The 14,654-nt window shown below is 50.2% G+C and overlaps 1 protein-coding gene across 2 annotated transcripts in view; it reads left to right on the forward strand.

Moving 5' to 3' along the window:
- SLC9A8 (solute carrier family 9 member A8) overlaps positions 1 to 14,654 on the forward strand; it is a 71,677-nt gene that overhangs the window by 36,720 nt on the left and 20,303 nt on the right. Inside the window, exons 8-11 of one of the 2 annotated variants that reach the window (XM_069548808.1) lie at positions 2,247 to 2,390; positions 3,418 to 3,501; positions 9,640 to 9,778; positions 11,206 to 11,311. In XM_069548808.1, the coding sequence (XP_069404909.1) occupies positions 2,247 to 2,390; positions 3,418 to 3,501; positions 9,640 to 9,778; positions 11,206 to 11,311 (473 nt within the window). The remainder of the gene's footprint in view (positions 1 to 2,246; positions 2,391 to 3,417; positions 3,502 to 9,639; positions 9,779 to 11,205; positions 11,312 to 14,654) is intronic. The other variant, XM_069548809.1, reaches the window with a different exon arrangement.

Below are 14,654 nucleotides of genomic sequence, written 5' to 3' on the forward strand. Positions count from 1 at the left end.
GCTGGAGAGTGGAGGGGGCCAGGCTCCACAAAGGAAAATTGAAGGTCACTGGATCTGGGGCTGCGGTGCTCCCTGAGAGGCATGAGGAGGGGCCGGCCGAGCCACACAAAGTCAGTGCCTGACGCACGACCCGCCATGGCTCCCAGGTCCCCATCCCACTTCAGGATGTACTTTGCTTTTTTAAAATTTTGGCTGCAACTCACTGCTTTCAGAATCTTAGTTCCCCAACCAGGGATTGAACTCAGGCCTCTTCAGTGAAATGGAAGCGTCCTAACCACTGGACCACCAAGAAAGTCCCCAGGATGTATTTTTTAGACACTCGTCTTCCTTCAAGGCCCCTTTTATGTGCTATGGGTGAGGAGAGTGGGACTAAGAGAGAGAATCTCAGTGGGTTCCAGAGCGAGGGCCTCAAGGCCAGCCACCAGCAGGTCACAGCCTCCCGGGTTGGTGGAATCCCCTCTCCCTCCCTCCCACCTGCCTGCCTTCCCCAAATAGCAGCACTGACCCTGAGAACACCCATGACTAAAACATGGTACCCACCGCCTGGGCACTCCCGGTGGGGCGAGAGGTAAGGTCACAGCTCACAAAGTGCATGACCGTCTGTGGGGACAGGGCAAGTCTGCGAACTGCAGTCTGAGCTGAGAGTGTCCCAGGGCACTGTCATGAAAACCAGAAGGCCAGGTTATTGATTTATGAAGAGCTCTGGAGCTGGCCAGGCAGCCAGGAGTCCCCTCCTCCAGCACTCCTCTCCCTGAGCTCAGAGCTGGATGATCATGGAAGCTGCTGGGGACATCCAGGGGACAGCACGCCGTGGTTCCCAGGCCAAGTAGCCCCTCTTCCCTCCCAGAAGGGAGGATGGGAAGTGGGTGGATGGGCTCCGGCTTATGTCTCTACCTGAGACTTGCTGCATAACAGCTGCAGGAAAACAGTGCCAGGTGTGGCCTTTGGAGGGAATCGAAGGCTCACAAGAACTCTCAGGGGAAAAAGACAAATGGATGTGAGGATGATCGTCCCAGTTCCTTAGGCAGCCCCCAGGGGTGACCTGGCCTGCCTCCCCCCCAGCCTCCACATCTCCAGCCACTCTGGTTCACTACACTGCTGCCAGGCTCCCTGTTTTGGCTCTCAGGCAACCAAGCTTGCTCCGCCTCCACGGGGGCTTACTCTGGTCGCTGCCCCCAGTGCCTTGGCTTGGCCACCTGCTTCTTGTCACGTAGGCCCTTGTTTCAGTGACCCTCATCTCTTCAGAGAGGCCTTTCCTGACCGCCCGATCTAAGTGGTCCCCACCCACACCATCCTGCCACGTTCCTCTCTCGTCACCCTGACTTTCTGGGTAGCACTGGCCGTTTCCTGAGCTGGTCTCGGCCTCTGGGCATCGCTGTGTCCAGCGCAGTGGGTGAGGTCCCCCGCTGCGAGTCAGCTGGCCTGCGTTTGGATCCTGCTGGGCAGGTTCCTTAACCTCACTGTCCCTTAGTTTTCTCCTGTGTAAGCGGGGCAGTGTGAGGTGCAAACCGGTTTCACACGGTTGCTGTGTGGATTATTGAGTCACTATCTGTAAAGCGCTTAGAACAGTGCCTGGGACATGGTAAGTACCACATACGTATTTGCTGCTGTTATTAGCCTCAGCGCTTGAAACATACTAGGCGATTAACGCATGTGTGTTGGAGGAATTCGGCCTTCACGGGTGCTGGGGTGAGCGCACTGGCCTGGTGAGAGGCAGCCCTGGTTTTGATGTCTGCCACCCAAGCTGCCCAGCCCCTGGAGCACGCTGGAGGTGCTGCTGACTTCCAGCACTCCTTAGATGTTGCAAATCTGAGTGGAGGCTGGCAGCAGTCACAGATGGCACTCTGGTGGCCTGGTGACAAGGGGCAGAGCACAGGTCAGACCCAGGAGCACATGGGCCCTTTGGGCATCACGGCTCCAGCTGCCCTGACCCAGAAGGCTGGGATGTCCATCATGTATTTAAGCAGAAGCCTTCCCTCCGTCACTGCTCAAGATGAAGTCTTGGTACTTGCGGTGGAAAACCAGGCCATTCCTAGCAGCTCCTTGTAGAGTGGGCCTTTCACTGCTCCACCCACAGTGTCAAATCAGCAGGTATTTTAAGTGGAAAGCAAGACACCATCTTCTGTAGCTCTTCAGCTGCAGGGTGTCCTATTAACGTTACACTAAATAGTCTTTGACTTTGTTTCACCCTCTGGACCAGGGGTCAAGCATTACAGAGTTGCCCCTTCCTTTTCTCTTCCTGACAGTTTTGCGTTTGGCTCCCTGATTTCTGCTGTTGACCCAGTGGCCACTATTGCTATTTTCAACGCCCTTCATGTGGACCCAGTGCTCAACATGCTGGTGTTTGGAGAGAGCATTCTCAATGACGCAGTCTCCATTGTCCTGACCAAGTAAGTGTGCTTTCCTCAAGCGACGGAACTAAAGGGCCTCATATCAGACGCAGATATCCCCATGCAGCTGCACGTACAGCTGCTCGTCCTGTGGGTGATTCGTTCACCGCTTGTCCATCCTTCTGTCCCGACAAACCTTGATGTGCCTCAGGAATATTGTCAAGGCCCAGGGTGATTAGAGGAGAATCCGCCCTGTAGGACCTACCTCTTAGCAGTGCTTTTATTTATTTAGGCTGGGCCACACAGCATGGGGGATCTTAGCTCCCCGACCAGGGATTGAACCCGTGCCTTCTGCATTGAAAGCACAGAGTCTGAACTACTGGGCTGCCAGGGAAGTCCTTAGCAGTGCTCTTAAATTAAGCCCAGCTTGTCATCAACATCCCCGGGGTGCTTATTAAAGGTCGCATTGCCAGGCGGCACCCTCAGAGCTCCTGATTCAGTAGGTCTGGGGTGAGTCCCCGGAGGAGAGCTGAGCAGCCAGTTGAGGGATCAGTATTTGGACAGGATTATTCCAGACGAAAGCAGTCAGCAGAGGCCCTGTTCTCCCACTTGTGAGCCGGTTCAGGGCACCCTCCTTTTTGCCACCGTAAGATAAGGTAATGATACTGATGGACATCCTGGCTTAAGCTGCTCTAGTGTGAAGGCTGCTTTGGAAACTGCAGGTCTTTTTCAGTTGCTCATTGGTATTACTGCCCATGTTGACAGCAGCTGAGAAATTAAAGGTGTGTCATGAAATGTCAGGAAGTCACTGTGCGTACTTCCCTGGTGGTCCAGTGGCTGAGACTCCTTGCTTCCAAGGCAGGAGGCCTGGGTTCAGTCCCTGGTCAAGGGAACTAGATCCCACATGCGCTAACTAAAGATTCTGGATGCCACGCCTAAGACCCAGCACAGCCGAATAAATAATAATAAATATTTTTTTTAAGTCCTTGGGCAAAGGAAGTGAGTCTGAGTACATCTCAGATGCATTTCTTGGATGCAGGGCTGTCTCCTTGCCCTTGCACTCTGCAGCTGTGGTGTTTGTTAACAGGTCCTGCCAGGAGGGCCCGACAGTTCTGCCAGAAAACAGCAAAGGCACAGACAGAGCAGCCGTCAGAGCGGGCGTCAGAGACAAGTGAGGAGCGTTCGAGGGGCCGCTGTGTGTTCTGTTAGAGTAGCTTCTCCTTTCTCTGATTTTGGACTTGCTTTCTTTGCTGTGGGATTCCTTGCAAAGCATAACCACTCTGGTTTTCTTAAAAGCCCCGTTATAGACTACATTCACAATTATTGTGTTGGAATAAAAGAATATTTTTTAGTGGAAAGAGCCCAGATCTTGGAGTCAGACTGACCTGGGTTCCAGTGATGGCTACTCATAGCTATTTGACCCTGGGTCAGCTCTTTCACCTCTTTGAGCCACTGGTGTCTCAATATTAAAGTGAGGGTGATAATGCCTCAGCGTAGGATTTGATTTGGGAGGTGACTAGGTAAATACACTATGTGAAAAGCATCTGCCATTAGGGGACTTCCCTGGTGGTCCAGTGGTTAAGAGTCTGCCTTCCAACACAGGGGATGCGGGTTTGATTCCTGATTGGGGGAACTAAGGTCCCACATAACACAGGGTAACAAAGCCTATGTGCCCACACACCACCGCTAGAGAGAAGCTTAAGACCCAATGCAGCCATAAATAAATAAATAAATATTTTTTAAAAACGGAAGCATTTGCCGTCAGCTAATGTGAGACCCTTTCATCTTCTCCTCCTGTCCCCCAGCTGCTGTTTCTTATTTGTCCCTTTTTGTCCTCCTTTTGCAGGAAGAACTTAGCAAATGTTGTTTAATTGAAAGAGGGGCTCACCAGACCTTAAAACAAAAATATATGTATATATTCTAAAATAATACAAACATTCTGCATATAAAGTTTAGAAAACTCCAAAAGGAAGAAGAAAAAAGAAAAGAAAACAATACATGTGTTGTAACTCCCAAGAGATAATTACAGTTGACGGTTTGGTAGATGTATACATGTATTTTCAGATGTATACATGTATTTTATTTAGATGGAAATATACTGTATTGTAACATTTCCATTGAGCAGAGTTGATAAAATAGTCTTCTATAACATCATTTTATCAGTTGTAGAGTGTTCCTTCTATGGATTTACCGTGCTCTCTTTGACCAGTTCCCTGTTGTTGGCTTTTTTACGTTTCTCTTAAAACTTTTTATAGCTTTATTAGGAGAGCATCATATATCATGCTGTAAGACCTTTAAAAAATAATCTGATGGCAGTCATTTTTTTTTTGGAAACTGCTTTGGAAACTTCTTAGCTTTCGGGTCTTCCTTTGATCTGGTGTCCTGGCTGTGCATTTGAACATTGTGATAAAGGGTTTTGCTGAGGGGCTTCCCTGGTCTGGTAGGTAAGGATCCACCTTCCCGTGCAGGACACGTGGGTTCGATCCCTGGTCAGGGAACCAAGATCCCACATACTAAGGAGCACACGCACCGCAGCAGAGAGCCCGCGTGCCACAGCTGAGACCTGACGCAGCCATGAATGAGTCACTTTTTATAAAAAAAGAATTTTGCCTAAATTGGAGGTGACGTCAGGAGTTATTTTTATAGATTAGGAGCTAAATTCAACTGATTTATCTCTGATTTTTTTTTCCCTAGATCTCTTGATTTCCTAAATCTTAGTTCTGAGCTTTTCCAGGTCTCTTGGCCACAAAAAAAGGCCAAAGCATAGGAGATACTTTCTTTTTTTAAATGAGAAAGGATGGAGTTACTGTAACTAGCCACACATTCTTTCTGGAAAAGTACTTTTGAAGGCCAGGATCACCTCTGATGACAGTTCCCAAAATTGGATCCGTGGGCCACGTGCATTTTCCAGCCTTCACCTCCTCTAATGCTGGTACACAGGCTGGGGCGGGCGTCACTGACCTAAGTCAGCCTCTCTCACTCAGATCGGTTATCCTGTGAGCCTGTTGGCATTTTCAGGTAGAAGAGAGAGGTAGGGGAGAGGGGGGGCGTGGCAGGCCTGCCTTGTGTTTGCCGTATAGGAAGGAGGAGGTGTCAGCTTTCCTTGGTTACAGGGAAGAATCACATCTTGGTTTTCAGTGTATGCTTCATAAATGACTGTTTTCAAAGCGATCTGATGATCATCCGTTTATCTTTGTAACTGAAGATGTTAATGAACTACCCCCTTTTTTTAACGTTTTCACTTTCATAAATGCCAGAAAAGCTAAGTATCTTCTGTTTTCTTCGTTAAGCTTCATTAAATTATTTTTAGCTTTGATTTGTTGCTGTGACAGTCTATTCTTGAAATAATTGCTGTAGAAACCTTTTGTTGTCTCCAGCTGCAGCTAAAGCTCATGAAAGGGATCCTGAATCAGTATTATTGTTTGTTCTTTAAGGTGAGAAACATGGCCTAAAGAAAAATAAAATGCACAAAGTCTCCAGGCCAGAAGAGGTCTGAATCCTCCCTTCATTCATCCTGAGTTCAGGAACCACTGGCCTTGGCCCGGGGTCTGCTGTTAACCATTGTTGTGCCCTCTACCCATTAGCCTCTGTCTTTGGACCTCAGCCTCCTTTGCGTGAAAGGAAAGCAGTGACGCCAGCCAGCGTCCTAGCCGTGGTCATGAAATGGGGTGAGGGCGGGACGCTACTCAGGTCATCCGCGGGTCCATTTGAGGGCTGGAGGTGCCCTTTGCTTTCAAGACCACTTTCCCAATAAGAACCCTGTTGGTTCCCAGTGTTCCCCTGGGTGGGATGTTAACCCATGATCTGCTAGTAAAGAACAGCAATGGGGGCGATTGGAGTGAGTTTGGAAAACATTTATGTGAGAAAAGTTAGTTTTCTTTTTTTCAGGACTTTTTAAAACCTTTACTATGTTATATTGCACTGTGAATCAGCACAAAAGGCTGAGGTTATCTGACCAAGCCATCCTTTTTGGCTGTACCACACAGCTTGTGGGATTTTAGTTCCCTGATCAGGGGTCGAGCCCTAGGCCCTCAGCAGTGAGGGCCCGGAGTCCTGGCCACTGGGCCGCCAGGGAATTCCTGAGATGATCCTGCTTTAAAGGCATACCAGTGTGGGGCTTCCTTAGTGGCTCAGTGGTAAAGAAAGTGCCGCCAGTGCAGGAGACACAGGTTCAATCCATGGTCTGGGAGGCCGTGCGCCCCAGAGCCTGTGTTCCGCACTGGAAGGCCGCCCCAGCTCGGTGCAGCTAGAGAAGAGCCCCACAGCAGCGAAGACCCAGCACAGCCAAACAAAGAACTGCCCCCCACCAAAAAATTATACCAGCTCGGGACTTCCCTGGGGGTTCAGGGGTCAAGAATCCGCCTGCCAGTGCGGAGGACACGGGTTCAGTCCCTGGTCCGGGAAGATCGCCCATGCTGCAGGGCAGCTCAAGCCCATGCACCACAACTACTGAAGCCCACTCACCCTAGAGCCCAGGCTCTACAGCAAGAGAAGCCACGCAGTGAGAAGCCTGCACACCACAACTAGAGAGGAGTCCCTGCTCACACAGCCAAAAATAAATAAATAAAAATTAAAAAAAAAAAAAAACTTAAAAAAACCGATACCAGTTCATGAAACACTGATTAATGAGGCCGAATGTTACTCTAGACAAGTCTTTGTTTTGTTTACTGATTCAGCAAAAGTTTGTTGAGTACCTTCTGTGTCCTGGGTTCTGCCCTAGGCCCTGGACATACGGCAGCGAGTAAGGTGGGTGCAGGCGGGGTCCTCATGGGAGGATTCACTAGTTCTGAGTGCTGTGCAGGGGAAGTTAGGCACCAGGAGAGCCTGTAAGTGGGCCGGCCTGTGTGAAGGTAGATGTCCCTGAGGGAGGGTCACTGACTGGGTTCTGAGAAGAAACTGCAGTCGGCTGGAGCCCAAAGAATGGCAGGTGACCTGCAGGGAGGTGGCGGTGGGGACCAGCCTGAATAGGAGATGGGTGAGAGGTGTGGTGGGAGGATCAGGGTCAGACTGGGTTTCCTCTTAAACACAGCAGGAAACTGAGGATGGGGTTTGACGGGGCTGATAACCTGATCGGGGCTTCCCAGGAAGCTCACCAGGAAAGAATCCCTCTGCAGTGCAGGAGACCAGGTTCTATCCCTGGGTCAGGAAGATCCCCTGGAGAACAGAATGGCAATCACTCCAGTGTTCTTGCCTGGAATCCCATGGACAGAGAGGAGCGTGGTGGGCTACAGTCCTTGGGGTTGTAAAGAGTGGGACTTGACTGATGACTGACACACAGAGTAACCTGATCAGATATGCATTTTCAAGGGATCATTCAGGCCCCTGAGTGCTGGGTTCTCCTAGAAAGAGCAGGGTGTTTATATGCAAAGATCGGAGAGGCAGAAGCCCTGGCCTGGAGGAGGATAGCGGAGGGAGGGAGAGAAGTGGATGGATTTGAGAGGTGTAATTAGCAGGAGGAAGATACTTAAGGAGAATAAATATTTTAATGGTAAAATGGTTTTACCTTTGGGGATGAAACCAACAATTGCATTAACGGCTGCTGACATTTTACTTTGCTGTCTAACAGTGAGAGGAAAGTCCTTTCCATTCTTCCTTCTAATGCCTTCCAATCCTCACTCTGGGCCTTACCCACAGACATGTCTTCTTGAGGCGGCTCCATTCTCATGGCTTCATGCCGCAGCCTCAGTTTCAGATGTGCATCTTACAGGAGCCCCACTCCCCCACCCCCACTCCATCCTGAAAACACTCCCCGTGACTCCTCCGGGCCTTCCGGATAAAAGACTGGCTCCTTAGCTGGGTTTATCAACAGCCTTTCACAGTCTCGCCCTGCCTGCTGCTCTGGCCTCACCTCTTAACATTGTCCTCCCCATGGACCCCTCCCCCCACATCCTGTTCCTGTGTTTTATCCGCAGTCATCTGTGTGATTGCAACGTGCTGCTGGGCTTCCCTGGTGGCTCAGACGGTAATGAATCTGCCTGCAACACAAGAGACCTGGGTTCGATTCCTGGGTCGGTAAGATTCCCCTGGAGGAGGGCACGGCAACCCACTCCAGTATTCTTGCCGGGAGCATCCCATGGACAGAGGAGCCTGACGGGCTACAGTCCTTGGGGGTCGCGGAGTCGGACACAGCTGAGAGACTAGGCATAGCGCAGCACTTGTGTGCTGCTAGTACCTGGAGGCGCCGTGCCTCCGCGCATGCCATCCCCTCTGCCCTGAGTTCGTTCCCTCGTTTCTTCACCTGGCTAGCTCTTCTTTAGCCTAAGCCGAAACCCAGCCTGTGTGCCATAAAGAGCCTGCTTCTACCCCCACCTGTCTGAGTTAGATGCCTCCACGTGTTTCCTCTGCTCTTTCCTGATGTTGACTGAAAATGATGCACAGCCTGAGAGTTGCGAGTTCAGTTTTATTTGGAGCAAAATGAGGACTGCATCCTGGGAGACGGCACCTCAGCCAGCTCTAAGAAACTGCTCCAAAGAGGTAGTGGAAGGAAAAAAAAATCAAAAGAGAGGCGTGGGGGGAAGGTCAGCTGATGTGATTTTGGTGAAGGGAGCACTCAGTGCAGTCAAGCACTTACTTGACAAAAGGTTTTCTGCTAGTCACGAGGAGCTGATGTCATCAGGAAGGGATTTAGTGCTCTAGATACGAGGAGATGCAAGGATTGGGACCATGCAGTCAGTTCCTGTAAATAACTATCTGAAGACCTGTTCCACCAGTTTCCCTGGAGCACAGAGTGCACTCTCCACCCTGAAGTCCCTGCAGGGGATGTGTGTTGACGGCCAGCAGTACAGGGCTCAGTCCGCACAGAGGCATATGGCAAAGGCCCTTGGCAAGCGCCCACTTGTCGTTGGCACGGAGATGGCCCTAGTTCCCGTCTGTGTGTGCGTGTGTCTGTGTCGTCTCACTTTGGGCCATGCTGGGTATTAGTTTGTATTCATGGGATCTCTCCTGCAGTGTGAGAACTCTTAGTTGAATCTAGTTCCCTGACCAGGGATCAAACTCGCGTTCCCTGCATTGGGAGCTTGGAGTCTTAGCCACTGATCCACTAGGAAAGTGCCCCCATCTGTTTTTCTCCCTTGTTAGACTACAGGACTCCCTTAGGGCAGGGACCTGCTCTCATCTCCGGACCCCTAGAAACTAACACGGTGCCTAGAACAAAGCAGGTGAACAAATAAATGTTTGGCTAACAGGTTGAATGATAGAATGAATGAATGAGAGATTAAGCAAGAAGTTAAGTTTTGAGTCCTAAGTTAATTTCTGATAACTTTGTCTATAACATTTTAACTTCTTTGTGTTTTTTTCTTTTATATCCTAGCACAGCTGAAGGTTTAACAAGAAAAAATATGTCAGATGTCAGTGGGTGGCAGACGTTTTTACAAGCCCTTGGCTACTTCCTCAAAATGTTCTTTGGCTCTGCGGCACTCGGCACCCTCACTGGCTTAATATCTGCATTGATATCCTTTTAATATGATGAACACGCGTGGCCAGAACGATTATTCCTGATTACTTCCATCTCTCATCATTTTCTCCAGTTCCTTAAGGGGAACCAGTGGTAGTCTAAAGTCATATTTAAGGAGGATTTTTATGCTTAGTTTTGGTTTGAAGAGCACTTTAAACTCAAGGATTTTAAAATTTAACCTGTGAAATGTAGCATGTCACTTTTCAAAGCTTAAAAAACATGTACACGGTTGAATATCAGGTCTGATTTTAGGGTCTTCTCAGTTCCCAGAGTATGAACACCACATTCAGATGAATTTCATTTTCTGCTGTCTCACTTTTTACATTAAGAAAATTGGAAATTAATTTCCTTTGGAAATGTCAAATTGAGCAAATCTCTACCCCACTGAAAGTATTTATTTGGATGAATCAGGAAAGAGGCTTTCAAAATGAGCTCCATCTAAGTTATTCGCACTGATTTTGTGGCTTAACGACCCATAAGCTCTTCCAGCCAGAGAAACAAAGAAACTTGTTAAGGCCGCTGACACCTTTATTGCTGTAGAAAATGCCATGTTTAAGACAGGAACAGGCACCAGACCATTTCTGTGTGCGCCTGAGCAAGGGAGATGGCCACCTGGCCTTCCTCCACGAGCAGTCTGTCTAGCAGACGGCCAGAAGGGCTGCTTCTGCCTCAGACAGGCACGCGTGTCTGCCGTCCTGTTGAATTTTCTCTTCAGTTCCTACGTCCAGAAGTCTCAAGGTGTTGTTGAGTCAACTGACAGCTTCTCATATTGTACCAATAAACAGAATGGAAAAGAAGACTTTTTCCAGTTCAGTATTTTCCTCTGCATTTCTCTCTCTCTTTAGAAGGGTAGAGGAGGGGGGAGAGCCTCTGCCTTAATGAAGGCCTGCGGACGACAGAAGCGCACGTAGAAGACTCTCCTTTCACAGGAGCAGGGGTCTGTAGAGGTCCAGGGACAGGAGAGAAGGCCCTGCAGTAGCGCACTGATCCCCACGCTTCTGGAAACCGCGCAGTGACCTCGTTTGATGGAGGAGGAGGCGTGGAAGGGGGATGCCGCCCTGGAAGGGGCTGGCAGGGTGGGCTGTGCTCAGGCGTCTGCCGGCCCAGCTCTGCCCCCACTGCTCCCGGGCCCTCCAGGTCAGCGTTTCCAAGTGAATTGACCTGGGTGGCTTTAATGCTCCCTGTTGCCTGTCTCAGGAATTTACATCTTTCAGTATTTTGTCAGATTCCCTTCCTTAAAACAAGAGTCCTCCCTACCGAGGAAAAAGTCCGTAATGACGCATTTTTCGCTCGTTCCCTTGGCTGTTCCCGCATCTTTGTACCCAGTGTTCACCCTTTCTGTTTGGAAGGCCGTGGGTCTGTGGCTTCTCTAGCTCACCCATAAGGGTCCTCGGGTTCTCCTCCTTGACGGTTGTCGTTCACGTGCTGAAGCACGTTGACTTGAGGAAGACGCCTTCCTTGGAGTTCGGCATGATGATCATCTTTGCCTACCTTCCATATGGGCTCGCAGAAGGGACCTCACTGTCGGGTAAGTGACGGGGAGTGTCGACACCCGGGGTGGGCAGCACGCTGTCCTGCCTGGTGAGAGAGCTGCTGTCACTTGGGTCACTCCCAGTCACACGGCTGAGAGCCCGAGCTCAGAAGAGCCCGAGCTCAGAAGAGCCCAGGCAGTGAACAGGGCGCCCTGGACCTCTAGGGCGCGTCTGGATTTAGGTCTGGCTGGGTGCAGGGACTCAGGGTTCCCCCGGCCGCCTTTTTCTCTTTACCATCCGTAGCAGAGATCAAAATATGTCTTCCAAGGTTGCCTCTTTCTCGAAGCAAGCCCTCTGCAAGGCCTTCCCTCGGAGCATGGGGTCTGACTGCCAAGGGCAGTCACCGGGCACCGTCCCCCACTGATCTGCATTCTTTCACTATGCCTTTGCCTTTTCCAGAATATAAATGTCATATGAGGGGAATCATGTAGTATGTAGTCTTTTGTGACTTATTTTTTTCAGCTGTCATAATGTTCTTGAGAGACACCACATTTTTGCTGTATCCATAGTTTATACATTCTTACTGAGCTGTTTTTTCCATTCACCTTCCGAAGGACATTTGGGGTTTTCCAGATTTTGACTGTTAATGTGTTTATGTCCATTAATCTTGGATAAACACGTAGAAGTAAAGCTGCCTGGTTTTACGGTAGGTGTATTCTCTACTTTATCAGAAACTGTGAGGTGTTTTACAGAGCGACTGGGCCATTTTGCATTCCCACCAGAGTGTATGGAAGAGTTTCAGCTGCTTCACATCCTCACCAACACTTTAGTTTAATTTGGAAAGCTAGCCATGTTGATACAGGTATGTGGCAGTTTGATTTTGATGTGCCTCGACAGTTTGCCTCCTGTTCCTCTCGGGGTTTCTTGAACTTCATGGGTTTATAGTTTATGTAAAGTCTATGGCTTTTATCAAATGTAGTACATGGCTGTTGGCTTCTTGAAATTTTTTCCGTTCCTCCTCTGCTGTTGAACAGAATCCTCTTTCCTTTGGGTCGCTGTCTGGTGTCATACATGGGTTCTCTGTGAGAAGGTCTTGCCAAGGAGGAAGGAGAGAGGACTCTGGCCGTTTTCGCTGGAGAAGCTTGTGAACCTCAGGGTCTTGTTTGTTTTGAACCCCAAGCCAGTTCTCTTGGATAACTCCATCCCAGCCTCTGCCATCCCATGCCTCTCTTATCTTTTGGCTCTTAAATGAACATTACCTGTGAGTCACTTGGCCCTAGTGACTGTGTTTACATGGGTTTTTCTAAATCGTGTCCCACCCTCCTTGAGGGGAACACTGAGTACCTGTTGGCAAACATACATTTCATGCGTCCTTTGGAAATTTGTGATTAAAACAAGGGGATGTTTTTCTTGTCCTTTCTTCAGAGAGGCAGTGTTTTCTGTTTGTAGGGGTTTCGTTTCCTTAGGAACTTCTGCTCTGCACGCTAATGGGGCCAAAGAGAGCCCATGCAAGCCAAGAACATGCTCGTTCACCTCTGAGTAACAGGCTGGCTCTGCCCACACTCTGTGGGTGGGATGTTTGTCACGCAGGGTTTTCAGAGAAGAGGGGCTCGGCCTGTTACTGTAACAGTAGCAGTGGAAAGGGTGACTTCAGTGCCGCCGCCCCCCCCCCCCCGCACCTTTCTCTTTGTGCTCTGCTTTTCCTGTCGCTGAGGTCACCAGGCCCACCAAACAGCACACGCCCCCTGTGTAAGTCTGTGTGTTCAGAACACAGCGCCAGACAGACCTGGTTGGAATGCTGCCCCTACCTCTCATTAGCTGTGTGATCTCAGACAGCAGGCAGGAAGTGGACATGAGAATACGGGTGCCCCCCGGACCTCCCTGGTGGCGCAGGAGGTAAGAATCTGCCTGCTAACTCAGGACACGGGTTCAGTCCCTGGTCCAGGAAGATTCCGCACGCCTCAGAGCAGCTAAGCCCGTGTGCCACAGGTACTGAACCCGAGCTCTAGAACCCGTGAGCTGCAAGCTGCTGAGCTCGAGTTCCACAACTACTGAAGCCCGGATGCTCTAGGGCCTGTGAGCTGCAGCTGCTGAAGCCTGAGCACTGGGAGCCTGTGCACGCAGCGAGGAGTCGTCCCCGCTCCCTGCAAGCAGAGAGAACCCGAGCGAAGGAGCAGAGACCCAGTGCAGCCATGGATCAGTACCTTTCTAAAAAGAAATGATGTGAAAAAGAGAAATCAGAGTAACGTAATAGAGCAGCAGGGGGGCAGGAGCATCCTGAGGCGGGAGGTCAGGAAGCTGTCCTCGAAGTGGTGCCGTGGGGCTGAGACCCACATGGCAAGAGGGAGCTGGCTGCCAGGGAGGCCACAGGAGGCGCCAGGGAAGGCAGGGTCGGCAGCAGATGCTGAGGGATCCAGGTGGGGGCGCGGAGGGGAGCTGGACTCGGTCCAGGAAGAGCAGGAAGACGGGCTGGGCCAAAGGGGCAAAGGCCCCGACCCGCATAGGGTTCTTAGACCTGGAAATGAGTTGGGATTCTGTTACACGGGCAGAGCTAAGTGTTGAACGACTTTTTAAAAACCACTGTGCTAGGAGTCCATGCCATATCTGTAATACGACCCTGTTTATTACTTTTTAGAGATGGATAAACTCTACAACAGCGCTATGCAGTAAAAGAGCTGGCAGTCTGCACGTCCAGCTGTTACTAGTAGTTGCCTGTGGGCAGGCGGTGTGAATGGAGAGTCTGCTTTACTGTTTACCTCTGAGTCCAGATGTTATAGTGCAGTATGTTTCTGATTGGGTCGTTAGCAAAACTGGCTAGGGCTTGACTCGGCCGTAGCCTTCGAGAAGCGCAGTGTGTTTCACCCGCAGTAAAGGTCAATGCAGTAGAAATTACACACGGTACTCTTTCAGCTTCTGCCTTTTGGACTTGAATCCCTGTATTCCTCAATTACAGTCGAAGCCATGGGTTTAACTGAGACTAGAAATGGATTTCCTCCCGCCTCCCTCTCTCCTTCCCTTCTGTGAGGCTGATCATTTGCTGCACTGCGGTCCACTTCCTTAAATGCTGCCTTCTGAAAGAAGTGAACATGTCGGGATTCTTCATTCCAGGTCATGTTTTAAGTTCTCAGGTCTTTTATCTCCAGGACAGAGACTGCTGGCACCATCTTCCCCTTCAGTATCTTTGAGCAGCTGCAGTGGGTGAGGGTTTTCTGGGTGGTGACCTCATCCAGGCTTAGAGAGGGTGTGTGAGCTGACCCTGGGGCTTTGGCACCCACTGCTGACCCTGACTCTCCGTCAGCCCCCAGAACTTGGGAGTTCCCCTGACTCCAGACTGGATTGGCATGGGTCATGCATGGCTGGCTGTCCACTCTTTTCTTGGCCAGAGAGCCCATTTCTATA

Source organism: Ovis canadensis, chromosome 13 (assembly GCF_042477335.2).
Source record: "Ovis canadensis isolate MfBH-ARS-UI-01 breed Bighorn chromosome 13, ARS-UI_OviCan_v2, whole genome shotgun sequence".
Taxonomy (NCBI): Eukaryota; Metazoa; Chordata; class Mammalia; order Artiodactyla; family Bovidae; genus Ovis; species Ovis canadensis.